This window comes from Leguminivora glycinivorella, chromosome Z (assembly GCF_023078275.1).
Source record: "Leguminivora glycinivorella isolate SPB_JAAS2020 chromosome Z, LegGlyc_1.1, whole genome shotgun sequence".
In the NCBI taxonomy this organism is placed as follows: Eukaryota; Metazoa; Arthropoda; class Insecta; order Lepidoptera; family Tortricidae; genus Leguminivora; species Leguminivora glycinivorella.
The window spans coordinates 21,639,543-21,667,417 of NC_062998.1; the positions used below are offsets into that span (position 1 = coordinate 21,639,543).

General features: G+C 36.2%; 1 protein-coding gene across 5 annotated transcripts in view; it reads left to right on the plus strand.

Moving 5' to 3' along the window:
* The window catches only part of LOC125241845 (maternal protein pumilio-like), a 566,882-nt gene that overhangs the window by 68,740 nt on the left and 470,267 nt on the right, over positions 1-27,875 (plus strand). For all 5 annotated transcript variants that reach the window (XM_048150508.1, XM_048150510.1, XM_048150509.1 and 2 more), the window contains one exon: positions 16,100-16,232. In XM_048150508.1, coding sequence (XP_048006465.1) covers positions 16,100-16,232 — 133 coding nt within the window. The remainder of the gene's footprint in view (positions 1-16,099; positions 16,233-27,875) is intronic.

Sequence of the window (27,875 nt, forward strand, 5' to 3'; positions counted from 1 at the left end):
GTGAATCACCTTTTTCTTGCTTGTTATTGCCATGGTTACGGTCCCCTGGGTCACCCTGGTTTTATGCAAAATTATGCTATTTAAACTATGCAAACAAGCATTTTTCTGTTGTTAATACATGCCTTTCTTAATGGGCCATCTACAAACATGGACTACATGCATGTTTGCATAATTAAAGTAGCATAATTTTGCATAAAACCAGGGTGACCCAGGGGACCGTAACCATGGCAATAACAAGCAAGAAAAAAGTGATTCATCCATATACATCGAAACAAACTTTCAGTCAACATAGAAAAGCATAGAAAAATCACCCTCAAGAGACCTGCTACTTATTGAGTATAGTACCTTAAAACCTAAAATTATCAGTATTGAAATTGAATCAGTAATCAAACGTCATGGACATCAGTCTCAGTAGATACTCTCAGTATTTTAATCAAAGATTCATATCATTAATTTAATACAATGACATTCATACTAATTTCATTTATCAACCTTGAATATATTTAGAAAATTAAGTATTATATTCACAATTTCCGTTACTTTTAACGCCTTAATTGCCAAATTGGCTTCGTAATTGCAGTTTCACGTGCTCTGCCTACCCCATTTTGAAATACAAACATGGCGTTATGTAAGTTTATCAGTAAATATTAATTAAATGCAACATCCCTGGTAATATTTTGGGTAGCTATTGAAATCTTGTAGCTATTAGTAACCTTTAATGAAACAAAACTTCTTAGGTACCTATCATAGAGGAATAAGTAAGGGAAGAGTTGTAACTCCATACATCGGTAAATGAAGTTATTTGTAGTGACATCTAGCTCATCCACTCATCAATCACGTGTCAATTAGCGTAAATTATCAGTACTGCTACTTGTCAATAGATGTCGCGACGAACAAAAAGTCTAATGCTCAACAATTTTTAGCTAATATTACAATAGTATTAATCAGTGCTCTGTTTTCAATTCCTTCTGCTTGAAATATAAGTTATAAACTGTTTTGATATTACATTTTTAGCAACGCAGCGCTGGTGGCATCTATTATCGAGTAGTGGTACTGATAATTTACGCTATTTGACGCATGATTGACGTGTGATTGTCGCTAGATGTCACTTCAAATAACTTGCATTTACTGATGTATGGAGTTACAACTCTTCCCTTACTTATTCCTCTATGGTACCTATACAAATATTCAATGAACTTTCCTACGTATTACATTCTCTTTCTCTTGCAGTTTTATAACGTAAATTGTTTATTAACCCGCAGATTCATAATGGCAATAATCAACTACTTATTGGAATCGTAAATTTCAGAAACATCTCTTCAACCTCTGGCTCTGCAGCGACTCACGAGGGCGCAACAAACAACATTATTCAGACAAAATCAAAATGAACCTCTGAAGTCTTTGGCCGGAGCCGAAAACGCTATTTGCATACCAGCCATATTATTTAGAATAAGTTCAGTTACTTATATCTTATTCATTTCTTCTTTTTGTTACATTGGTACAGCCGTCGAGCTCTATTTGGATGTAAACAGCACTCTTCTAAATAAAATGTAACCTTCAATTTTGTATTCGTTGGTTACCTTAATACGATTAAATTTACCTACTTATTTCTGGTCATCACTGAGTCTCCATCATACAATAATTAATTACACCAAATATTATGATCAAAAGTTGATTTCACGATGCCTTATGAAAAATTAAACCAACTCCAAATTCCTCCCTTTCTGGCTTATTTCGCAAGGTTTCTTTATATTAAAATGTCATTTACCGTTAACCACATAAGTACATTTAAGTCACTCTGGAAACTCTAGATTTTACCTTTTTTAGGGTTCCGTACCTCAAAAGGAAAAAACGGAACCCTTATAGGATCACTTTGTTGTCCGTCTGTCCGTCCGTCCGTCTGTCAAGACCCTTTTTCTCAGGAACGCGTGGAGGTATGAAGCTGAAATTTATATCAATTACTCAGGTCTACTGTCCCTTGAAGCTGTGAAAAAATCAAACTTCTAAGCCAACGCAATCAAAAGATACAGCCGTTTATGCCGCAAATTTTCGACACTTGCAAGGGAATCAAAACCTACAGGGTGCTTCCCGTGAACTCAGAATCTTGAAATTTGGTACGAAGCAACGTCTTATAGCATAGATAAAGGAAAAATTACGAAAACCATAAATTTTTAGTTACATCACATAATATATTTTTTTTTAATAATTTTAACCTTACTACCCATTTCCTCATAAACGCGTAGAGGTATTAAATTGAAATTCATACCAAATACTCAGGTCTATAATACCTTTAAGCTGTAACAAAATCAAACTTCTATGTCAACGCAATCAAATTGCAATAAAAATACCATAGTTATGACTCGATTGTCGTAATGAACGAACTTTGTAAACCTTGCAGGTTTGTACGGAACCCTCGGTGCGCGAGTCCGACTCGCACTTGGCCGGTTTTTTTGTATCATTGGACTAGGTACTAAGCCACCAAAGACAATGTACGGCATATCGACACCACACAATAAAATCACTGCAACAATCATCTGCTAAGATGCTGTGGCCAATGATGTATATTTACAACAGGAATCCGAACAAATAAATGTATTAATACCAAAACTTGGTAGTACCTAAACAATTTGAAGTAGATACTTCTATTTACCATTGTTACTTTTTTTTAAAGTCCATTTTCAATGATAATTGAATAAAAAAAAGTTCTGCTGGTATTTCAAACAAGCATGGTTTTTTTGATATTTAATTTAAATTACTTATATAACTTGATATTTTTTTTAAATTTTAATAAGTAGGTACCTACAGGTCACCTGCTTTTACCTTTACTAGGCACTGTATACCTTGAACTGGCTTGTAATTTTTACCTTTACTAGGCACTTGCAATTTTAAATATAGTGACCTAAAAGTTACGACCTGGTAGTTGTGTTTACTTAAAATACATCAATAATTACTCTGTCTATTAACCTGAATCTACCATACTATAAATTATTTGTGTTCTTTTCTAGAATAATTCCATAGAATTACTGACTCTCTAACATGTTGGTAGTGGGGAAAAGTAATGTGCACACTCAATCCCTTAAAACAAAAACTAAAAAAAGAACCGGGTTATCACTAAACCTTTTATACTTACATACATATTTGATCATCAACATTGATAAATATCACATGGTAATATTCAAAGGCACACTTTCGTGATGTACATTGTACAGTACCAAAATTCGAAATGGAATCAGAGGCCAATTGTCCTGGATGAAAATGATGATGCTTTGAAATTGTAACCTTTGTTTTCGGAGTAACCTTTTAGAAATTTAGTGTTAAAAGATAGTGACACCATGAAATGGTTGTGTGTCTCTTTTACACTCATGTACTGTTTATATCATTAGTAACATTACTTAACTACCTTTGTATGTAACCCCGTGATTAATCATGCCAGTTATCCATATCAGTCGGTCACAAAAATTATTAGAGAATCAATGAAGAATTTGAAGTAATTAATAATATCCATAATTGAGGAGTAATCAATTCAGGAAAACCCATTATATCTTTATATTGCATAAATATTACTCATACTTTCACAAAATTCAGGCTTGATAGTATAAGCGGACCTTTGATTAGCTTACTACACAATAGGTAATAGTCTGGAATAGAGATCTGATTCACTCTACCAGTTTTAATATGTCACTACCAGTACCGCTACACATTTGGAATTCTTATCATCTGTGATTTTATTTATTCACTTTTTACTTGCCTACTCTCCTTATATTATTAAATAAAGCATTCAACATCAACTATGTACATTGTAGTATTCATTTGCCTAGATCTCAAAATATTTATAAATAAATATTGCGCTACGGAATCAAAACTAATTTCTTTGTACCTTATACCTCAAATAACTGATACATATATCGGCTATGATTACTGTCACAATGATCACTGGATACAGGCTATATCAGTTCTTTAACTGCCTGCCTGCTTATTAAATAATAATAATAATATATTTTATATATAATTATGTACATGAACTATCTATTGAGCTATGTATTCTGATTTATGAACCACAGTTTATATATTCTATGACCTGTGACCTGTGTGCCGCTTGGTAAAAATCTCTTTATATTGAAACCCGACATAGCCTGCTAACAATTTAATTTAGCATGCTACTGCTTGAAGCTCTTTTCTCATTTTACATAATAGCTAAAACTTTGGATTGTTAATCTATATCATTATCTTTGTTATATTTCATCATACATATATATAGGTACTATATAACCAATGTGTCTGAACAAAAAAAAAACTTTTCAGTACTTTTCAGTAAACCTTCCAAAAGAATAAGTATACATTCAACTTACATGTGTTAATCAGTTTTCTCTGAGTACCTGCACTGCACCAGAATACTGTGTATTCTGTCCAATGCCATTCTTACCATCTAGCATTTCATATCCTTATCAACATGTTCAAGGCTTGTGCTGATGACATAGTTAGTTTCACCTAGGGAATGCAATTACCGGTAGTTTTTCAAAACCGGTAATTTACCGAAATTGCGTCCGAAATACCGGTAAACCGGTAATTTACCGGTTTTTAATTTATTTCATGAAAAATCTATATTTTCCGTCAAAATCGATAAATAAGTAGTTTTTTTAGTAGTTATTCATTAAAATACCACTTTCAAAAGACAAACAAATATTATTAATTAAATCTTGAAAAAAGCAGGTCTTAGGACTTCGTTACAAAAAATAAATACATTCTGAATCTTACAATTAGCAATCATCTTCGATAAAATCAACTAAGACACTAGAAATCATCACAGATTATTGACATATCACGTATTTGTGTAAAGTAAAATAATATTGTCTTCGGTTACCGCGATAGTTACTCAAAAGGTTAAGTAACTGATAATTTAACCATTAATTTACGAATTTTGTTTCGTAGTGGTCACTCCGCCGGTCGCATACAAATGAGCGCTGACCGTAGTAAAGTATTCAATATTTTTAAGTTCTTATTTTACGGATCCATATGTAAGAGGTATCATTTAAAAGCAAATTAAACCTACTATAATTATTTTTGAATAACTATAGTTATAAAGGTAGCTGTTTACAAAATATTTGAAAACATGAGTTTTTTTTTCGAGCACGAGTTGCACATATACAGATAAAAAATGCTTCTAACTTAATAAACAATAACTTTACCGCAATTAATGTTATTATAAAATTTACGCGAAATTTCATGCGCTTTCTAAAAATATAAGTATTATTGGTGTATGATAATATATGACCAAGTAATTACGAATTTGGTTTAGCAGGTGTCACTGCGCCCTGTCACGATATTGGGTGCTGACTGACATCGCCAAATTTTCTACGTTACTCGGATCCTATTTTACTGATAAATTTGTGAGAGGTATCATTTGAAAGCATATTATGCGTACTATCTTTATTTCTAATATTTCGAGTCGAAACTGTAGAAGTTTACAAAATATTTGATTAGTAATATGTGTATTTTACTGTGCATGAATAGCATTGGCATTGATAAGACACGCTTCTAGCTCAATAAATTATAGTTTTCCGCAATTGAAATAATAACAAAATAAACGGAAAATGTATGACTTACACAAAAAATAAGTTTGGTTTGTATTGCATAAACAATTAATTTGAATTTGTTCAGCTCACCTACTGCGCACCATCATATAAATGGATTTCCACCGTCGTTGCCTTTTTTCATGATTTTTCAGATTTTATTTCACTAATCGTATATTCATAATAAATATAATATATCACGTATCGAATTTACTTATATACTTAATTGATCAGTAAAATAAAATCTGTAAAATGATGAAGAAATTAAGGCAACGGCGGTGGACATCCGTTTATATGACGATTGACCGTGCGCAGTGGGTATGGTGGACAAATTAACATTAATTGTTTAAGCAAATCTAACAAAACTCATTTTTTGTAAAGGCCATACATTTTGCGGTTCATTTCGTTATTATATCAATTGCGGAAAAATATAATTTATTGAGCTAGAAGCATGTTTCACTCGTATCAGTGCGAATGCTATTCATATACAGTAAAAATACACATATTGTCAAATATTTTGTAAACTTCTACAATTACGACTAAAATTATTAAAAAGTAACGATAGTACGCATAATATGCTTTCAAATGATACCTCTCACAAATTGATCGCTAAAATAGGATCTGAGAAATACATAAAATTAGGCGACGGTTAGCACCTATTTACGTCACGGGGGTGCAGTGACACCTGTTAAACCAAATTCGTAATTACTTGGTTGTATAATATCATACATCAATAAAACTTATATTTTTAGAAAGCATATGAAATGTCCTGTAAATCTTATCATAACATTATTTGCGGTAAAGTTATTGTTTATTGGTCATGCACCAAGATACAATCTTAAAAATTATGAAAACGGCAACGAAAATGGTCATCCATGTATATGACGGTGCGCAGTGAGTATGATGGATAAATTAACATTAATTCTTTATGCAATACTGACAAAACTTATTATTTGAAAAGGTCATACATTTCGCAGTTTATTTTGTTATTATATCAATTGCGGAAAAAATATAATTCATTGAGCTAGAAGCATGTTTTACTCACATCGGTTCCAATGCATATTTTCAAATATTTTGTTAGCTACTACAGTTACAACTAAAATTATTGAGAACCAATGATAGTACGCATAATATGCTTTCAAAAGATTCCTGTTAAATAAAATAGGATCTGAAAAATATAGAAAATTTGGTGACGGTCAGCATCCATACGTGGCCGGGCGCTGTGGCCCCTACTTAACCATATTTGTAATTACTTGGTTATATAATATCATACACCAATAAAACTTATGTTATTAGAAAGCACACGAAATTCCGCGTAAATCTTATACTAACATCAATTCCGGAAAGTTGTTGTTTATTGATTAAGAAGCATTTTTTACCAGTAGGTACTTGTGCGACTCATGGTCTATAAAACACATATTTTCAAATATTTTCTAAACAGCTACCTTTATGATTATAGTTATTATAAAAAATATAGTAGGTTTAATTAGCATTGAAACGATACCTCTCGCATATGAATCCGTAAAATAGGACCTCAAAAATATTGAATACTTTACTACGGTCAGCGCCCATTTCTGCGACCGGGCAGAGTGACTCCTGCTAAACCAAATTCGTAATTACATGGTTATATATTATCATATACCAATGAAACTTATATTTTTAGAAAGAGCATGAATAGACGCAAAAATTTTATAATAACATCAATTGCGGTAAAGTTATTGTTTATTGAGTTAGACGCATTTTTTCTAGTACTTGTGCAATTAATGCGCGATAAAAAAACACATATTTTCAAATATTTCGTAAACGGTTACTTTTATGAGTATAGTTATCTAAAAAAAATTAAAGTAGGTTTAATAAGCTTTCAAACGACACCTTGCACGAACAGATTGGTGCCATAGGACTCGAGATGTGAATAAATATCTATGATGGTCGGCCGCCATCTTTCTCCCCCTTTTTCTCAACCCGTCCCCCCTCCTTAAACTAAAACAGGTCAATTCGTAATCTGGAGATAACGAGGAACACATCCATACCTGTTTTAGGTATTTAGAAGAGATGTCGACGACTTTTTGTAAAAGAGGTCGTTTGGTCCCTGACTATAAAGTAAAATAAATAAATTTGTAATTGTGTAAAGGACAACTACAGGACCCTGGTTCTTACACTGAGAGAAAATACAACCAGTTTTCATGTTCGTTCAACAAGTTTTTTGGTTAAAATAGCGCCTACGTGCTCTTTGGTTCAAACAACAAGCTACTTGTCATTTGAATCGGCAATATATTTGAATCAACAAGTCGATTTTATAAAAACAACATATTGTTCAACATACGTTTGGCTGATTCAAACGGATAAACCGCAACAAGTCGGACTTGTTAAATTCACAATGCAAATTTCTCTCAGTGTATATACCACCAGAAAAGTGCTGTAACACAGCAAGTTATGCCACATCCTGGACTGGCAGATCTCGCAAAAACAGGCAAGTTTCGTCAAGGGCAAAGGTGCAAACAGATCCTAAATATATGTCCAATTGTCCATTGATAGAGATGGCTTACGAATTCAGTACTTCGATGATCCTCTACTTCATCGACTATAGCATAGCCTTTGACTGCATCGTTTTGTCCTCAAGCATTTGGTAGCTTTCATTGAAACTCCGTTGAAAAAGGAAACTGAATCGGCAGATAAACTTTGAGCCTTTTTACTCTTGTAAAAGGTGTTGATATTAAGATTACCCGTCACCTGCCTACGGTGAATATGTCATCAGAAGAGCCTGCGGAAGCTGAGAGGGAAGAATTATCATTGGTGGGCACCAAAATAACGAATCTTCGATATGTTTGATAGGCAGATGACACCAATTTTCTGGCCGCCAATGAAGCGGAGATGATTGCCAGCACTGGTAAAATGGAAAGCATCAGTTTGGAAACGCATTTCAAGATTAACCACAGTAAAAACCAAGCTCATGGTGGTGGATTGTGGTAGGTAGATACAACACACAAATGCTCTTAGGCCAGTAACAGTAGATGACTTCATATACAGGGTGGGCCAATGATAAATGCATTTTTGAAAATTGAAATAATAGGACTTTTTTGTGGTTTTGAAATAAAAAGTATATTTAGAAAGTATGTCAAATAAATAAATTTTACGTTTCAAAAATTAAATCATCAAGATGTCGTCCGTGGCGGTTGCGGCACTCTTCCAGCCTTGCTTGTAAATTTTGAAAGACTTTCGTCAGAAGTTGCGGAGATATTGCTTGGATTTCTTGGCGAATGTTCTCCTTTAATTCTGCTGTGGTTGCCGGATTATTTGAGTACACTTTACTTTTCAAGTAACCCCATAAAAAAAAGTCACCTGGAGTTAAGTCAGGGCTCCTGGGAAGCCAAGCAATATCACCCCGAATCCGAACTCGAAAACGCCGACGAACAGACACATAAGATCGATTGTTTTCATAAAAAGCTTGAATGCAAAACGCTCGCTGTTCTCCCGTGTAAGACACCATTTTGAATAAAAATTTTCTTTTTTTTTCTTTTAAATGACACCATTATTATATGCCAATGTTTTGTAATTTTGATAAAGGAGGTCGAGACAAAAGTGAATTTATCACTGGCCCACCCTGTACTTCGGCGCAAACATCGACAATACCGGAAATCAGAATACGCATAGGAATGGCCAATAGATTCCCAAATACAAGGATTATCTCCATAATTTTTGGTTCCTGAGAACCGCATGTCTCTAGAAAAACCAAAACCGGATTGGTTTACGCTCTAGTCTTTTCCATTTTCGTCTACGGAGCTGAGACTTGGAGTCTGAAAAAGGCTGCAACCGCATTGACGCTTTCGAGATGTGGTGCTAGATGAAGATTTTGTAAATACCCTGAATTGCCTTCCGTACAAACGTGTCTATCTTACGCGAATTGAAAATCAACAGTCAACACCAGGTTATCAACCATCTGTTTAAGTAGAATTTTGGGAGTTTTTGGAGGGAAAAAGGCCACAACCTTGAGCAACTAATCATTACTGGCAAGGTTAATGGCTAACGATCTAGAGGTCGCAAGATGGACAGATGAGAACCCTTCCACCCTCTACACCCAACTTCGAAACCGGAACAGAAAGTCAGAATAAAATTGATTCTATTGGGACTTCACGACCCTCAGTAATGAAGATACCAAATGCGAGGATGAGGGGGTCTTATCTTTGAAACTAATCAATTATCTATATACAATGAGTGAATGAATGGTCTTATCCTTCATTCGGGGTCTAAATTTGGAATTTATAAAATCAACTGTGATTGTGATAGTGATAGTGATTGTCCACAGTCCACACTTGTTGGTTTTATAGAAATCCGATTATTTTATCTTGGAACCGACAATGCAGGCACGCACTGTGCAGCCAAAAATGCACGGACTCTAGCCGCTGCAAGAACTCATGCCTGATGATGGGTCTCCATATGATACGAAACGTCGGCAGACATAGGTACGTTTATGATACGACAACCATTCATCCCTCTCGCACGTATTGACTGTCGACGTATTACAGTGGGTAAGATACACTTAATAGACATGTTTTCAATACCACAATATAGCATAACAATGACACAAAAAATAAACGTTTTCGTGGAAAAAACGAATTCTTGCTAAATGAAGTGTTTACCATAAGTATCTACAAGTGTTTATTTACGAAGAAATTGCGACAGAAGTGCTTTTTGTAGTAATTTTTAAGTAAATTTAAATTTCGGTAAAAAACCGGTTTTGGAATATATTTACCGGTAATTTACCGAACCCAAATTTGGCAAAATTACCGGGAAACCGGTAAACCGGTTTACCGGTTTGCATTCCCTAGTTTCACCAAAGAGCTAATGCTTCAACCCTTAAGTTACCTCTCATCATACATCAGCTGTTTGATTCCTTGAGTTGTTCCTTTGTGTATGGCAGCTTCTCATCTCACAGCCCAAAAACAAACAATACAAAAGAAATGGTTAATAATTTGATCAACTGAAAACAAAGTTATGCTAGATGCACCAAACAAAAACTTTTTGGTTTTAAGTAAACAAAACGATCTGTCTTTTGCTCCTCTTATCGAACAAGTTAATGAAATCTTGTATCATTTGTACACATATTTTCTGTAGTTTCTATTATCAAACCAACTTTTAGAAGGCCAAGTGACGTTTACGCACCTTGTGGACATTAGATCCTTTATTCAACTTCTGAGATGTGAGCCAAGCCAAGGCTCAAGAGCTCAGTCACAGGGTTCCATCATTTAATCTATTGCTTCCAGTTTCATGTGAGGGCATGTCCGTGGCCCTCGAGCTCCGGTATGGGGGTTTATCATTTAAACCACTGCTTCCGGCTACATTTGCTTTATTATACTACTTTAAACGATGAGCTAAGTATAATTATTTAGGTGCTAACATCTATATGACTACAAATATTAAAAATCTTACGCTTTACAATACTAGGTGCCAATTATTATTTTAGTCGCCAAAGTATTGTTTAATGTTCCTCGGAAATATTTTTGTCGCTTGAAATTTGCTGCCGTTTTTTCAATAATAATGATGCTTAATATTTGAGGCTCATATATTTTTTTTGTCGCCACAATATTAATACACAGCCAAATTATATTATTGTATGCTCGACTTAACTTCCCGTTTAATATTTTAGTTGCCCGGTTAATTATATGCCTTATTTAAATATAAATAATAATATTTAAAATTGCAAACGGGACTTAATCGCGTATTTACTATGTTTTAAACACTATGTTTTAAACACTAACCTCCGACGTTTCAAGGACGGCATTGTCCCCGTGGTCTCGGAGCAGACTGGCTGAAGTTGACATCAACATCTTCTAGCTGTACGAGTTTTGAGCATGTCGCGTCAGTGTTGCAGCCGCTGGTAGGTGGTACCTTCCTCATACACCAACCTTATATAAAACAAACCTACAGATTATAAGTTATTTATTTACTTACAATTCTAGGCATTGCCTAACCAAAATTCGTCACATTAATTTTTCAGCTTTTGCCATGTTTTTTCCACAGTTGATTTGACACTTGACTTGACAGTAACTACACGACAGAACAAAATAGACCAGTACGTTTTATTTCCTGTCACTTCGAACAAAATAAACACCGATACTACTGCAGGTGTACCAACATAACAAACTCACAAAACATAATAAACTTTCATCAACCGAAACTACTCGCGAAACCAAAAGACCGAGTAAGTGCCGATTGGATCCCGAACATAGCCGAAGTTTTGAAATGGTAAATTTTATGAAATTTTCGTTAGCTAATTTTTATTTCGAAAAAAAGGGATGAAGGGGTTGAAAAAGAGGTTGAAAGTTTGTATGGGATTTCTTAATTTTAACACTTTCGCTACCAAGAACCCGACTGTCGGGTACACCGCTCGTAGAAGCGTAGCCGATTACATGGGTTTCCCCGTATGTAGCGAAAATGTCGTAGCGCCGCGTAGAGCCCGGTTTCGAAAGTGTTAAATGATAAAACCATGAAACTTTATATTTTAGCACTTGACAAGAAATCATTAAACATATATTTAAAGTCACATACAGGTCGAACGCGATTAATTAACATTATTTTTACCTTTAAAATAAACATGGTGGGAAATAAACATTAACTAAAAGCGGGTAGATTATATTTATTTGTCTACCCCGAACATTTAATATAAATTAATATCGGGTAGTTTTGTGTTGTTTACATCTCCGGTGACATTTTGCTGGGACGTCAGTCTTCCGCGACCACGGCCAGTGCAACCTGGCCGAAACGTTGGGAAAAAAGGTAAAAATAATGTTAATTAATCGCGTTCGACCTGTATGTGACTTTAAATATGTGTACAAAGCGCGAGAACTTAGTGTTATATCATTAAACATCTTGATAAGGGATAGGGATAGGGATAGCGATAGGGAAAGCGATAGGGAAAGCGATAGAGATAGCGATAGGGATAGCGATAGCGATAGCGATAGCGATAGCGATAGCGACAGCGGAAGCGATAGCGGAAGCGATAGCGATAGCGATAGCGATACGCATACGGATAATACGGATACGGATAATATGGGTATCGTTAGCGGAATACGGATAATCGGTCGGCGGTCTCTTACAATCAGTGTGCTCTAAGACGATCGTTGTTTGCTTGCTTGAAGATTACGTTTGCGATAAGTATAAGCAAAATGTAAAAAATTGTAAGGGATAATAGAAAAAAGTACTTTTTACCCACCGATCATAGTGTCGAAATACGGGCTATGTGGGATGTTTATAAAGGTTTCCCCAGCGTATATAGAGAGCTAGTTGTAAAATAAATACGCAGCGTAAGGCCGTTTTCACATTATCCGATCCGATATCGGATGTCGGAAGGATTTCAATAGAAAAAATCCAAGATGGCGCCTGTAATGTATGGGATATCGGTCCGACATCCGATATCGGATCGGATAATGTGAAAACGCACTAAGCGGCAGTTTTTATCCTCATTTTCTATTCCTATATTTAGACAATAGATTTAAATAGTTTTCTATTACGATACTTGAGCTGTATCCGAGAAACGTGGTCCAAAAGTTCTTAAAATTTGTAAGGCGCCATCTCGTTTCTTCCCTCGTTTTTTATCCCTTTCTGGTTTTTCGTTTTTATATAAGTAGATAGGCAGGCTTTGTACCCATATTACATGCAGTACTTTCAATATGTGTTATCCTATAATTAAATTCGAACACTCGCGTTCTAAGACTCCTTAGTTTTTGAAAATTTTGAACTATATCCAGGGGCGGCTCACTCCGCGATTCTATCGCCGCGCTACAAGTACATGCTAGCGGCCGCGAGTTCGCGGCCTAATCAGGGGTGGCGCGCGTTCTCACGGAACGCACGTTCGCACTTTCTATTGTTACTTTACGTCGCGAGTTTTTTTTTAGGTTCATATGTGATGTCCGCGTGTGAATGGCAAATAATGTTTAGTTAAACAGACATCATGAATAGAATAGGACAATCTTACACAGATCTAATATTGATTACTTAAGTCCCACGGAAAAGTTCAACTAGGCTTGTGATGTTGGGACTTAAACAAAAATATATAAATACTGTATGGATATATAGAGGTATATATGACCTAAGACTTGAATATAATAGTATAACATTTTATATGAATATTAATTTGTTTTAATCCATAGGCAACCCTATCGTCCGACGCTGCACACGTGCGGCTCGTTTCTTTGTTAGAATTTTGTAGGTATTTAAAAGGCGGCATTTTGTGAACATCAAAGCAGTGGGCCTTCTGTACTTGTACTATTATATATTCTGTGCTATATCATTACTTTTGAATTTGTCGCGTAGACACTTCTAATATTATTTGAATGGAATTACCAACATTAAACCTCCTTTTGAAAATAAATTTTAAAGAATATCCCACTGTCAGATAGTCACTGGTATTTAATTTAAAACAAATGCCTATAATAAATAAATCCGATTAACCTTTGGGGTGGTGTGCATCAGAATGACTGACCAAAGTGGCAGATCGATGTTGGAGTACCATCAGCATTTACTACCTATTTGCTACTATTTACTACCTATATTGACATATTTGCTACCTAAGTTGAAAAAAAGATTTTCCAAAAATAATGTGGGCAGTCATTCTGACGTCAGGATGACTGCCCAAACTGAGTATGTCGGGTTTGGACCCCCTAATTTGCAACAATGTATATACTATGATTTACTACCTATTTGCTACCTACACATATATTTTTTTCAGATTTTTTAGGAAAAAAATAACGATTTTATGAGCAAAGTATTATTTTTAGAGAATTCTTCCATAAAGTGAGCAGTCATTCTGACGTCAGGATGACTGCCCAAACTGAGTATGTCGAGGTTGGACCCCCTAATTTGCAACAATGTATGTACTATGATTTACTACCTATTTGCTACCTGCACATATATTTTTTTCGGATTTTTTAGGCCAAGATTAACGATTTTATAAGCAAAATAGTTTTTTTGTAGAAATGTGTTTCATAAAGTGGGCAGTCATTCATACTTCAAGTTGGACCCCTAATTTGCAACATTCTATGTCCTATGATTTACTACCCATTTGCCTACTTACATAATATATGTATCCTTTGGGGTGTCCATTGTCGAATTAAATTATTTTCGTAGAAAATATTTTAATTTGTATCCTTCCAGCTCGAGATTCTTGGAAGCCCTGTAAATTTTTCTTTGTGACAATATGATATGACATTTATTTCAGGAAATTTACACATACATACATTACATACATTTATTGTAATAAACGGAGTACAAGTGACCAACATAAAGATGATACAGTAGGGTATTTTTAAAGTTGTGTGATGAAGAAATAAAATTGGGGCCTTTTTTAGGTATCTATTTATGGGATAAATTGGAAATATCTAATACCTACATACTTATTACAATATATTGGTAGCGGCTCCATTCGTTCAATATTCGTTGACAATTCATTTTGACATAAGTCATTTGAGCATATTACGACAAAAGGTATTTTGATAAAGAGTTTTTAGTGTGTCGCAGTTCCATTTGCAATTTTGATACTTAGATCTTTATACACTAAGTTGGTTATGGCATGAACGATTTTTTTCCTAAGCAGATAAGAAGTTAACGTTAATAGCATCAACAAGAATGTTATAAATGCAATTAAGACCCAGATTTTCAAAACATTTTTGTTACGAATTGTGCGTCCTTGTATTTAATGTCATTGCAGTAGCTTGTACTCATCAACTTATAATATAAATAAAACATTAAAAAAATGAATTAAAAAAGCTGTAATATCCACGTATGCGACGACTGAGATTTGAACTCCTGACCTGTAGGCCTAGCACATGATGGCCGCGGGAGTATGTCGCCGCGAGATAGACTACCCGTCCTTATGTCATTAATACAGTTAGAAGAAGACGTGGCATCTATCTCGTGGCGACATACTCCCGCGGCCATCATGTGCTAGGCCTACTGTGGCTTGTAAGTCTAACGATAAACGCCGGGGCTATACCTGGCCGTGACATATGGGTCGAAATTCGACTTTGCATAGCTTTCGCGTGTTTATAACAAGCGTTGCATCAACGTTTCTGAAAAACGGAAGAATACATTTCACAAGACGACGGAGATCTGTCAAATGGTTGAAGAGAAAAACTATGACAAGTATGTACTCTTTTCGACGAGTGCCTGTGTTTTTGCCTATGCGTTATTTTGAAAAATGTTATAGCACATTTATTGTTCGCCATATTATTTCTTATCGTATAGTATTTTTATAATTACGTTTTTCGCAAAAAAGTAAGAATGTCCGCTTTTTCATCGTTTCGCCCCATTGTGCGCCGTGTCTCTTATTTACACAGGAGTGATTATCTTAAGTTCGTTTTTATAGCCAGTGCCTACTGCACCGATACCGCGCCGACGAGTGGGGAAGCTGCCGAAGGCCGAAAGCTTCATTTCTTTTCGTTCGTAATCCTTCACTTCCTTGACAATGTACTACTTAAATCTTCTTCAGTGTCATTATCATTATGGATTCATAAGGAACTGTTCATTGTTTACAGATTGCACCTGCTGCAAAAAAACTATGGGACAAGGGGCCCGGTGCTGGTGGAGACAGTAAGGGGCCACCGCATCTTCCTCCTTTGCAACTAAATCCTGAGCAAATGTGGCGCGATCCGACTTGGTCAGCTCAAGGTCTGTAATGTTTGAGTGTGATTCCGTGTTTTTTTTAAATTATAATTTTCATTAAATATTTAAGTGACATCCCCTATAATATTAACTTTATTACATTAAAGTGTTTATATATTTAAGTGTTTAATGTTAGTCTTACTGCCTGGCAAAACAGAGTAGAAAATAAAAATTGGCAACATTGTTGTGTCTTCTCGTTTTCTCACACATTTGTAAGAAAGGGATGGCATACGATTTTTGCCAATCTACTGTCCACGAGGCGTGTAGATGCATAGACGCTGCATACATTGCCTGTGCAGTGCAGTAGTCATGCAGCTCGGCTTAGCATAAGCGAACCGTATTGTCCTGCATTACCTTTCATTGACCCCCAACGCATAAACGACGTGGTCATGAAGAATAGAGGTAAAGGAGGAACATCTTCATGTATCAGAAGTAGAGATGGGCCGAATATTCGGTAAATATTCGGTATTCGGCATATTCGGCAAGTTTTTCAATGTTCGTATTCGACCGAATAATTCGGTTGCATTGCCGAATATTTACCGAATAAACAAAGTGAATAACTAATGAAGATCTTACGTATTCCATTGGATAATAAGCTCCTCTATTTTAGTAGCTTTCTAAGGAACTACTAAAAATAGATATTATGCGTCGAAATATAAATACAATTGTTTTGTAAAAAAGTTGAAAAACCGTAGCTTAAGAGTTGAGAAGAGTTCAGAGTTGTTTGAACTACGAGTAAGTTTTAGTTATCCACTAAATCTTCCGGCTCGGTAAGAGCTGAACCAAATGTTCGGCCGAATATTCGTATTCGGCAAAGTCCATATTCGGCCCATCTAATCAGAAGTGTACATATAAAACAATACGAGTAGATAGGTGGCGCTGCAATCGCAGGTATCTAAGGATTTGACAATCTCTTAGTCTTCTCGGTAGTAACCCCGCCTACGAAGCTGAGAGGTCCCAGGTTCAAATCTCGAGAAAAGCTTTTTTCTACATATATTTTTTCCTGTGTTATTTTATTATTGTCTAAACAGATCTTGTTACAACTTTAAAATGAAATTTATGCGAAAATAATAGTACATTACGTCAGATGCCGGGAAAGAAGGGCTCACAGGAGTGATACGAAGCCTGTAAGCCCTTTTCACGGCGAGGAATATATAGCGCTATTCTCAAACCTGCAAATGGCTAAAAAACTGACCTTGAAAACCTTTCATTTTAAGAAATTTTCATACGCCGTCGTTTCTTACTTTGGATTTCGGGGGCAGTAAATTACTCATGTCTACTTCTGCCTCCGCTCGCAATTCCGGAGGCGTATTACACTTTAAATCCACATCCACAACACTTGTCCGAACTCAATTTGAATAAGCTCTTGATAAAATAATTGATAAATCCGAGCAAACATAATTATATTTCAATTTAATTTCCGCGCTTAAACTTTTTTTTAAATCTGTTTGAGGTAACGTTTTAAACGATGACATTTATCTGGCAAAAAAGAGTAGAAATTAATAGGGTGCGCCACCGTCTATGTAAACCGTTTTGCCTGTTTTTTTTCTGATGATGACGTTGTGCTAAGTATTCATTTTGTTGCATAGTAGTCGTACTTGTTATGGAGAATTTTTGGCCAAAAGCTGCACTTTTGGATGGAAGCAAGCCGTTTTGCATGGTGATAGTAGACAACATAGTAAACGATTTTTTCCGAGGATATCGAAATTTCATCCCTTAGGAAACCGAGCGTAGCAAGGTATTTTATGAAAATGAAAAAAATTCTATCTTTTTATTGTATCGTCCGATTTTGACAAAACGTATCTCAAATGAAAGGTATTGCTTTATGTAATTTAAAAAAATTTGAAACAAAAAATATTATAACGACGACGAGCGAAGCGAGGAGGAGTGTTAGGTATCTTGCATCCCCAACACACATGACTCGCTATCAAAACAGAAATAGGAAGAAAATGGACAACTTTTTACCGCCTAAATATTATGCAATCAAAAATCTACGGAAGTACTCTTAATCTAGAAGATTATTTTGCTCTTTAACATTATGCCACCATAAGATTCGATATTATAAAATCTGCGGAACGATTTATGCCAAAGCATATTATGATTTTCCTGCCAAAAAAAATAATCTTTCAGAGTGATGTTAAGACTGCGTAAGGCCAGCCTTAGATTCGATAGAGTAAACGTCATGAAAAGTTAAATTAATTGTATAGTTAGACGAAGTTGCCTGCACCAGTGCACTCCAAACACCGAATTTCTTACCCATGAGTATAATATTTTGTCGACCGTTATATTTTATAAGAATCCTTTTTTTTATTAAATTGACAGCTCAGGTGATGAGTGCCGATGTATAAATATATAAAAGAACTGTATATTTTATATTAATAGACAGCCGTTTTCCTATTAAACTGTATCTCTTAAATTGTTTCCAATATAATAATTCAGTTGCCAAATAAATAGTTGGTACTCGCGTCTGAATAAACCGTAGCCGTAATGACATTAAAATGCTACCTCATATTTAAATAGTTTGAGGCCCCATTTTAGTCGCCAAACTATTATTTTTGATACCCATTTCTATGGTTATTCAGTCGCCCCGTTAAATACGTGCCAAAAATTAATAGTATCTTGTGCAACAAGGCTGGTAAGGGGGATTTTGTCAGCGAGTGTTAAAACTCGCGACAGCCGCAGGCAGTTATAGACACGAGTTTACAAAATCCTTAAATACCTCCTGAGTTACACACAATATTTTTCATCACATTTGAGAGGAAAACACAGAGAAAAAAAAACATAAAAAAACCGGCCAAGTGCGAGTCGGGCTCGCGCACAAAGGGTTCCGTAGCAGCAAATATTTAACCAAAATTACAGTTAAATCAACCTATCTCAAAAACTATAAGAGATACTTTGATCAAACCAAAAATCGTTGAAAGAGTTAATTAGCATGCATCACCTCTATTTTTTTTAGAATTTTATACCCCGTAGTTATAAAAATAGAGGGGGGGGGACATACTTTTTACGACTTTGAGAGCTGATATCTCAAAAACCGTTCACTTTAAGAAAAATGTGTTTTAGAAAACTTTATATCATTTTAAAAGACCTTTCCATTGATACCCCACACGGGTATGTACATCGAAAAAAAAATTTTCATCCCTCAGTTACATGTATGGGGGCCCCACCCCCAATTCTTTTTTTTTTACTATTTAGTGTCATAATTTTGTAGCGGTTCATACAACACATATTCCCATCAAATTTCATCACTGTAGTACTTATAGTTTCCGAGTAAATCGGCTGTGACAGACGGACAGACGGACAGACGGACAGACGGACATGACGAAACTATAAGGGTTCCGTTTTTGCCATTTTGGCTACGGAACCCTAAAAATAATAACCTTCAATAAATGGCGGTGTTGTACTGCTCGTTGCCAATGGCATTACATTCAGGCGGCGTGGCGCGGACGTCCGTTCCGCACCTCAGGACATGCGTCTCTTAAGTGTGGCCGGTCCCTTACGTCCTTCCTATACAAAATGTACTGAGGAGACGTTTTTAGGGTTCCGTAGTCAACTAGGAACCCTTATAGTTTCGCCATGTCTGTCTGTCCGTCCGTCCGCGGATAATCTCAGTAACTCAGTAAAGGGTTTACTAAAATCGTTTTTTGATAATATTAATATTTTCGGAAATAATCGCTCCTAAAGGAAAAAAAGTGTCCCCCCCCCCTCTAACTTTTGAACCATATGTTTAAAAAATATGAAAAAAAATCACAGAAATAGAACTTTATAAATACTTTCTAGGAAAATTATGTTGAACTTGATAGGTTCAGTAGTTTTTGAGAAAAATACGGAAAACTACGGAACCCTAACACTGAGCGTGGCCCGACACGCACTTGGCCGGTTTTTGAATTACATTCAGGCGGCGTGGCGCGGACGTCCATCCCGCACCTCAGGACATGCGTCTCTTAAGTGTGGCCGGTCCCTAACGTTAGTGATACTATATACTATTTTGGAAATTGTCTGCTTTACTTTTTGAAAATAATGGTTACAAAATGGATTTCCACTTCTACTTTAAATCATGGGACGCGATAAAATGTAATATTCTAATGTATTGAATAGTATTATATTTAACGCAGTATGTTTATAATGTAGAATTCATAGAGAAACTGACCACTACAAAACAACATAAATAGGGAAAAGTTCTTGAACTTACCTTATAACAATGTTAAAATGTCGTCGATCGAGTAAGGACAACCGCGCGCCAATAGTAGGTACTAGGTATTATCATTGAGGAATAAGTAAAGAAAGAGATAAGAAAGAATAAGTAAGAGTAAGGAGAGAGTAAGAATAAGTACAGTCGGTTCATCTTTACTTGTCTTATCATCATGTAAACAAACGAAACGTCAAATATGATCAAAGACAATTACTAGTGATTGGAAATGTCGATAATTTGTAAATCAACGCTGCTAACGTCATCAGAGGATTTTTAGTTTTACGTCACACGATATCTATGTAAAAACCAAAATTTAATTAGGTTTCGTCGCATTTGCAACAATTTTATGGAAAAGGCTAAAAGTTCTGACGTAAAATATACTGACAACAAAATAGTATTTTATGCAACAGGCGTTTAAAGGAGGTCAAAAAAGACGAGTGGCGTGGGTAACAATTTGAGGCGAAGCCGAAAATTGTTATTAGGGACCGGCCACATCAGAGCGTCGCGTGTCTCGGGGCGCGCAACGGACGTCTGCGCCACGCCGCTTCAGTGTAATTCAAAAAACGTCTCCTCAGTACATTTTGTATAGGAAGGACGTAAGACGCGCCGCTTGGCGGCGCGGCGCGCGCCACGCCGCCGCCACGCCACCTGGGGCGCGTCTTACGTCCTTCCTATACAAAATGTACTGAGGAGACGTTTTTTGAATTACATTCAGGTGGCGTGGCGCGGACGTCCGTTGCGCGCCCCGAGACACGCAACGCTTAAGTGGGAACGCTGGCTTAAGACGCCACGAGTATTTTTTGACTCAGTTAAACACCGTTGCATACAATACTTTTTCTACGACCATGCACTTAGTTTTTAATAGTTTTCTTGAAAAACTTTTGTGAAATTCACACTGTTTCCTGTATTTTGACGCGTCGGCCTCCCCTGCACTCACCCTGTCGCTCGCACTCCCCTGTCGCTCGCACTCCCCTGTCGCTCGCACTCCCCCGCGCCGCCGCCAGCCCCCGTACTATTAGGCCACTCAGCAAAGCTTCGTGGCCTAAACATGGTACTCGACTGAAAAGCTTTGTATTATATCGCGATTGTATTGGGTTGGCACAAAAGTAATGAGACACTTGGTTTACGTTTTATATTTTTTATGATTATTACAATACAAAAAAAAAGCTTAGTCGATGATGTAATCACCATTACCATCTATGACTTCTTGCCAACGATCCGGCAAAGTTTGGATGCCTTTCGCCCAGAACTCTGATGGCTGTGCCTCGAAAAAGTTGTTCAACTCCACCTGTACATCATGGAAATCATTGAATTGTTTACCCCGCAAATGTTGTTTCAGGGCTCAAAACAAATGAAAGTCTGATGGTGCGAGGTCTGGAGAATAAGGTGGGTGGGGTATCGTCTCCCAGCCCAAGTTCTGCAGCTGTTGGCGAACGGTAGATGCGACATGAGGTCGAGCGTTATCATGTAGTAAAATTACAGTGGCTCGTCTTCGTCGTTTTTTCTTGATAGCAGAAGATAGTTCGGTGAGCTGTGTTGAATATTTGTTAGCGTTTACAGTTTCATTGTGTAATATTTCATGAAACAGCATGCCTTGCGAGTCCCAGAAACAACAAAGCAAAACTTTTAAGCGGTTCTTTTGACTCGGCTTCGGTTGAGTTGGTGGCGTTTCTTCTCGAGGCAGCCAAAAAGCACGACGTGTATCGTTCTCATAATAAATCCATGATTCATCTCCCGTAACCAGAGTCAAAAACTCTTTACGTCGGGGTCGCAGCAAAAGTGATTGACAGATGGCGACACGGACTGCACGACTGGCGTCGGTAAGGATGTGCGGTACCCATCGAGCCAAAACTTTTCGATACCCAAGCTCATGCAGATGGTATTCCACAGCGTGGTGACTGCAGTTAAGTGCTTCCGCTAATTCACGAGTAGTAGCATCAGGATTCGACTGTAGTTCGCGGCGTAAATCGTCATCATTGAATGCAGGTGGTCGCCCTGAGCGTGACTGACTTTCAAGGCTCCTGTCTCCTGATTTAAAACGGTCAAACCATCTGGACACCGTGGCATGGCTTGTACTTCCAGCGCCCAATGCAGTGTTGATATTTTCAGCCGCAGGCCGCGCACTGTGGCCTAACAAGTACTCGTATAAGTAAAGTGTTCGAACTTGTCGCTCGTCCATTTTATTTCAATCTAACTAAACCAATCACGAGGGCGGCTTTATATACCCTCGCATTAGAAGTACCTAGAATGTTCTACAACATACTAGAATATTATCGAAAACAATTAACTTAAGAAAGGAAATGTATAGAGTTTTGTAGAGTGTGTCATTACTTTTGTGCCAACCCAATATAAAATACTATAAGTATTCAAAAGGTTAATTAATGGTAACTATTTATGAAAAACTGTAAACAGATGAAAACTGTACACAGTTTTCATGGAGTACAGTGTTCAGTTTTCATTTTAGGCATTTTGAGAAAGTGAAGTTTTAGTTTTAAGTTAATTTGACTTTTAGACATTTTGAGAATACGGTAATTTGAGAAGTAGGTTTGTCATTTCGAATTTTAGACATTATGAGACTTATCTGTTTTGGTATTGCGACGTTTTAGGAATATGGTATTATAAAATTTGGTTGTAATCAACCGTAATCCACTGAACATTAAATTTAAAATATATTAAAAATAAATAAGCACCTGGTTTCTTTTCACATCCCATATACGTTAAATGCACAGTATTATAAGGTGTGACAGAATCACGACATTGGAATTATACGAGGGATTCAGCTAGTTTCTTTGGAAAAGTTGTTACATATTATACACTGAATCACTTACAAAATTATTATTTCATGTTTCTGTCAAACCCTGTATAATAATCAGTATTGAAATGCTTCTTCTCTGCCAGCTTCTTTGCTTTGGAAGGCACGCTAAGATGGTTGGTCACATACAAATTTGTAGTTTGGTTTGTTACTCAATCACGAGAAAGCGGCTAGGCGGATTTAGATAAAATTTTAAATACAGATTATAAACTGGATCAATACATGAACTATACTTTATTTCTATTTGGACCTCGAATTGGAAGCAAATAAATTGCAGCGTACCTATTGTGAAAAGGCAGAAAACTTAGGTGCTTGTTTCATGGAGTCAGACGGGGTGAGCTGTAACTCTGGAAGTTATTACTCTACCACAATTATAATAGTATCGTATTGTAGCTCAATGAATAAGGCATTTAACCTCTTTAGCCTATTTTTGAACAACTCTTGTACTTTTTTCTATAAATGATACAAAAAAGAAAAAAGTGTGCCTCTTTTTACAATTTCATAATAAGTTGATGGCTGTTTTCTTTTTAATTAAATATTAATCTTATCAATATGTATTTGGTATCGTTTTATAGGAAATTTATCGACGATGATTTGGTTCTTAAAGAGTAAACTCGTCAGTCCTACCGTTTTAGAATAAAATCCAGAAAACTAGAATGAGGGAGATAAAATGGGGGGTAAGGGGGGAAAAATTGACTCTTCAGCGAGCTTCCATATCGACATTGAAGCACATATATGAAAGCTACATTCATGCCAAGTTTCATGCTTTCTTCCGGATGGGACCGTATTTTTCATTATGGACCCGTACTAAAGAGAAATTTCGACGGCTTCCGCTGTGGCAAGGTGGCCTAGGGGTTCATGGCGTTTGGCCCGGATTGCTAAAAGACGCCGGCCTTCACCACTGGTGGTGCTCGTCATTTTTAGGGTTCCGTACCAAAAAGGTACAAACAGGAACCCTTATGGTGAGACTCTGTCCGTCTGTCTGTCCGTCTGTCACATTCCTAAATATCTCGAGAACTACTAATGCTATCAACTTGAAATTTGGAATAGTTATGAACATTGTAAACCTCTACAAATATAAAGTATAATTATTTTAAATTTATGAATTTTAATTGTAGAAATTGACCAAAATGAATGGGGGGCAAACTGTAAATTTCAATTATAATTTTTTTGTTGTGGAAAAAAAATAATTTTGAAGGAAAATGTAAAAAAAAATACCCTTCCCCCCTAATCTCCGAAGTTTACCAACTAAAAATTATGAAAATTTTAGGAAACATTGGTTTTATGCTAAATATTACAGGAAAAATATAATCGTGTTTGTATCTTGGAAACTTTTATTTTAATTCACAAAAAACTTTTCATATTTTTACTTTCAATTTACCCACCCTTGCGAATGTATATCGTACTTCAAATAAAGAATTATCCCTGAAAAACCAACATAGTATACAGGTCGCGCAAATTAGTTAGCGAATTCACCGAGAGATGGCGCTATACACAATAATGCTACCTATACTTTTGTCTTCTAGTCAAGTCACAGAGTTATATGAAAACATGAGATTATTTTAACTAGGTAGTTTGAAAGAAAGTTTGTACGGGACGGGACCCTCGGTGGGCGAGTCCGACTCGCACTTGGCCGGTTTTTTCTTTAATATATGACATCTTATTTCGATTTTTAATTTATATATAGTAGTGTGACTACATAATGAAACACAAATCAAAATATTTGTTAAAATAATTTGATTAGTTCCCATAGTTGCGTGTAAATGTAACAAGTTTTTGCAATGTAGATTATATATTATTAAAAATAAACACAAATGGTGGAATAATGTCTTCAATCTCAAGAAAATGCCCAGCTCGCACAAATTTCTTGCCTTTATTCATCGTCTCCGGTTGGAAAACGATTTCGTGGGTGATGGCACGAAACCCCGTTTTAGTCATCAGTTAGCTAATTTTTCACTGAAAATATCAATTTTAAGACGCTACAGGAGTGAAAATGCTAAAATGGAAAGGAGCCCGCCCCCTTTCAATTTGGGAATTTTAGTTAAATATACTAATGTTATTAACTAGATTTATCAAAAAAATTGTTCATTAAGAACAACTCAGTTAAAAGATATTGCGAAAAAATCTCTGAAATCGAGGTTCCGATCTCTATTGTTTCCTCCTTCAAAATTTAATCAATCGTAATGAAATTTGAGAATCTGAACAACAATGAAATAATCTGTGTCGGTCCGTTTCGTTTTTGTGGCTAATTGTTACCACTCTTTTGAGTATCACACTTTTTTTTGCGCCATAATGAAAAATGCCGTTTTTCGAAATTTCTAGCGTTTTTAAAAATAAAAATATCAAAAAAATTAAAACGGTCCGATAACAAATTAAACGGTAAAAAATAATAATAATCTGTGTTGAAAATATAATTGCTCCATCTTCAAAAACCAGAAAATAAATAGTCGAGAGCGTATGTATGGAGAATTGACCCCACCTGTTTTGTCTTAATGTTATGTGTTGGTACTTGATATGGGTGCAGAAAGGCGTTCTTGTCACACTAGCAAAAGTGTGTCTGTGTACACATGAGAGGGTCAAAGTTGGGGCTGGTGTCCCTCTCGCACGTGTGACCAGTGTTAAAGAGATTACTATAGTAGTAGTATTTTTACCTGTATGATAAGTTGATAACTGTTTATAAACTTCTTAAAATTTTTTATATTATATCGAGGCAAGGGTATGAATACCTTGTAACGAATTGGTAAGTAATTATTATGAAGCCATAAAACCAAAGATTGGCGCTATTAAAAAAAAAAACCTTTAATTGGGTATTAGTAGATTTAGTAGTAACTTGAATATTGGGTATCCCCAAATTATGACAGAGATGACGTCATTCAAATGATTTTGACAGTAGCAATAAGTGCGAGAGTGACACCAGCCCCAACTTTACCCTCTCATGTGGACACACTTTTTGGCCAATCAACTCAATCAAGGTTATCTATAATATATATCTATTCTGGTAGTGTCAGTACCGCCAGGCTGCATGACGAAAGCGTGCAGCGAGCGTCTATGCTGTTAAACCTCGTGGACAGTAGACCTTGAGTAAATAGAAGTTAATACGATTTTCGTACCTGAAGCGCAGCCTCCTACTCTACCCACCAAGGGCTGGCGCATGGCTATTGGTCTTGATTAGACCTTGTAACGAATTGGTAAGTCATTATTATGAAGCCATAAAACCAAAGATTTGCGCTATTAAAAAAACCTTTAATTGGGTATTTGGTAGTAACTTAGAATATTGACTGGTATCCCCAAATTATAACAGAGATGACGTCATTCAAATGATTTTGACAGAAGCAATAAGTGCGAGAGGGACACCAGCCCCAACTTTACCCTCATGTGGACACACTTTTTGGCCAATCAACTCAATCAAGGTTATCTATATATCTATTCTGGTAGTGTCAGTACCGCCAGGCTGCATGACGAAAGCGTGCAGCGAGCGTCTATGCTGTTACGCCTCGTGGACAGTAGACCTTGAGTAAATGGAAGTTAATACGATTTTTGTATCTGAAGCGCAGCCTCCTCCTACCCTACCCACCAAGGGCTGGCGCATGGCTATTGGTCTTGATTAGCTCAGCCTTACGTATTTTATTTTATTATACCTGTTTCAAATGGTTTCTTTCGATAACAACATTTGCACCAACCATTCATTTTTTAGTTGCTACGAGGCGCGGTCCAAAAGTCTCCGGCCAGAAAAATATGTCGGAAGATTAAAAAAAGTACGAATATCATTGTGTTCGTGATTTATTCCACTTTTTTGGTGTATAGTTTCTTTAGGTGTCTGTTGGTTTTTTCACGGTGTTTAGTGCTAGGTTAGTGCCCAAACTTTTATCGTGCTTACAGCGAGATGAGTGAAAACCCGTGAGTTCATTAAACTTTAGGGACCATCCCCACTCAGGCGACGCATGTACTGAGACGCGGAACGGACATCAGCGCCACACCGCCCGAATGTAATTTAAATAACGTCTCAGTACGCGTACGTTTTACAATGTCTAAAATGAAAAAACCTAACGTTAAATGACCTACGTTCAAAATACCTAAAATCAAAATACCTAATGATTTTAAATACCTAAGAAAGTTACACCTACGCACGAATAACCGGAATTTAAAATACCTATTGGACTAAATACCTAATGTTTGAAATACCAAAAACTATGTCACGTAAATTTTATACACCAACATTTGAAATACCCTATGGTCAAAATACCTAAAATGATTAACCGGTCAAAATACCGAAGTAGTAGGGTAGGTTCCGCGAGCGTAAAAGAGGGTAAGTATATTGAAGTATTAATTTTAAGCATAGTATAGTTACGCATAATTTATCTAGGCATATTTTTGTTTGTTCGAATATATGTTGTGCATAAAGGTTTTTCGTCGAATGGTTTTTATGCATAACATGGTTTAGTCGAAATTTATCACGCAGAATTTTCATCATAGCTAATACTACTATATTGATGTTGCAGTTCTAACCTAACCTAACCGACATTCGTGCATTCTTAACACAATATTGTATTTCTTGAGGTCGCAGTTCTAACCTAACCTAACCGACTCTCCTGACTGCATTTAGTATGGGTGGTTATTTTGATTTAAAGAAATATGCCAAATACAA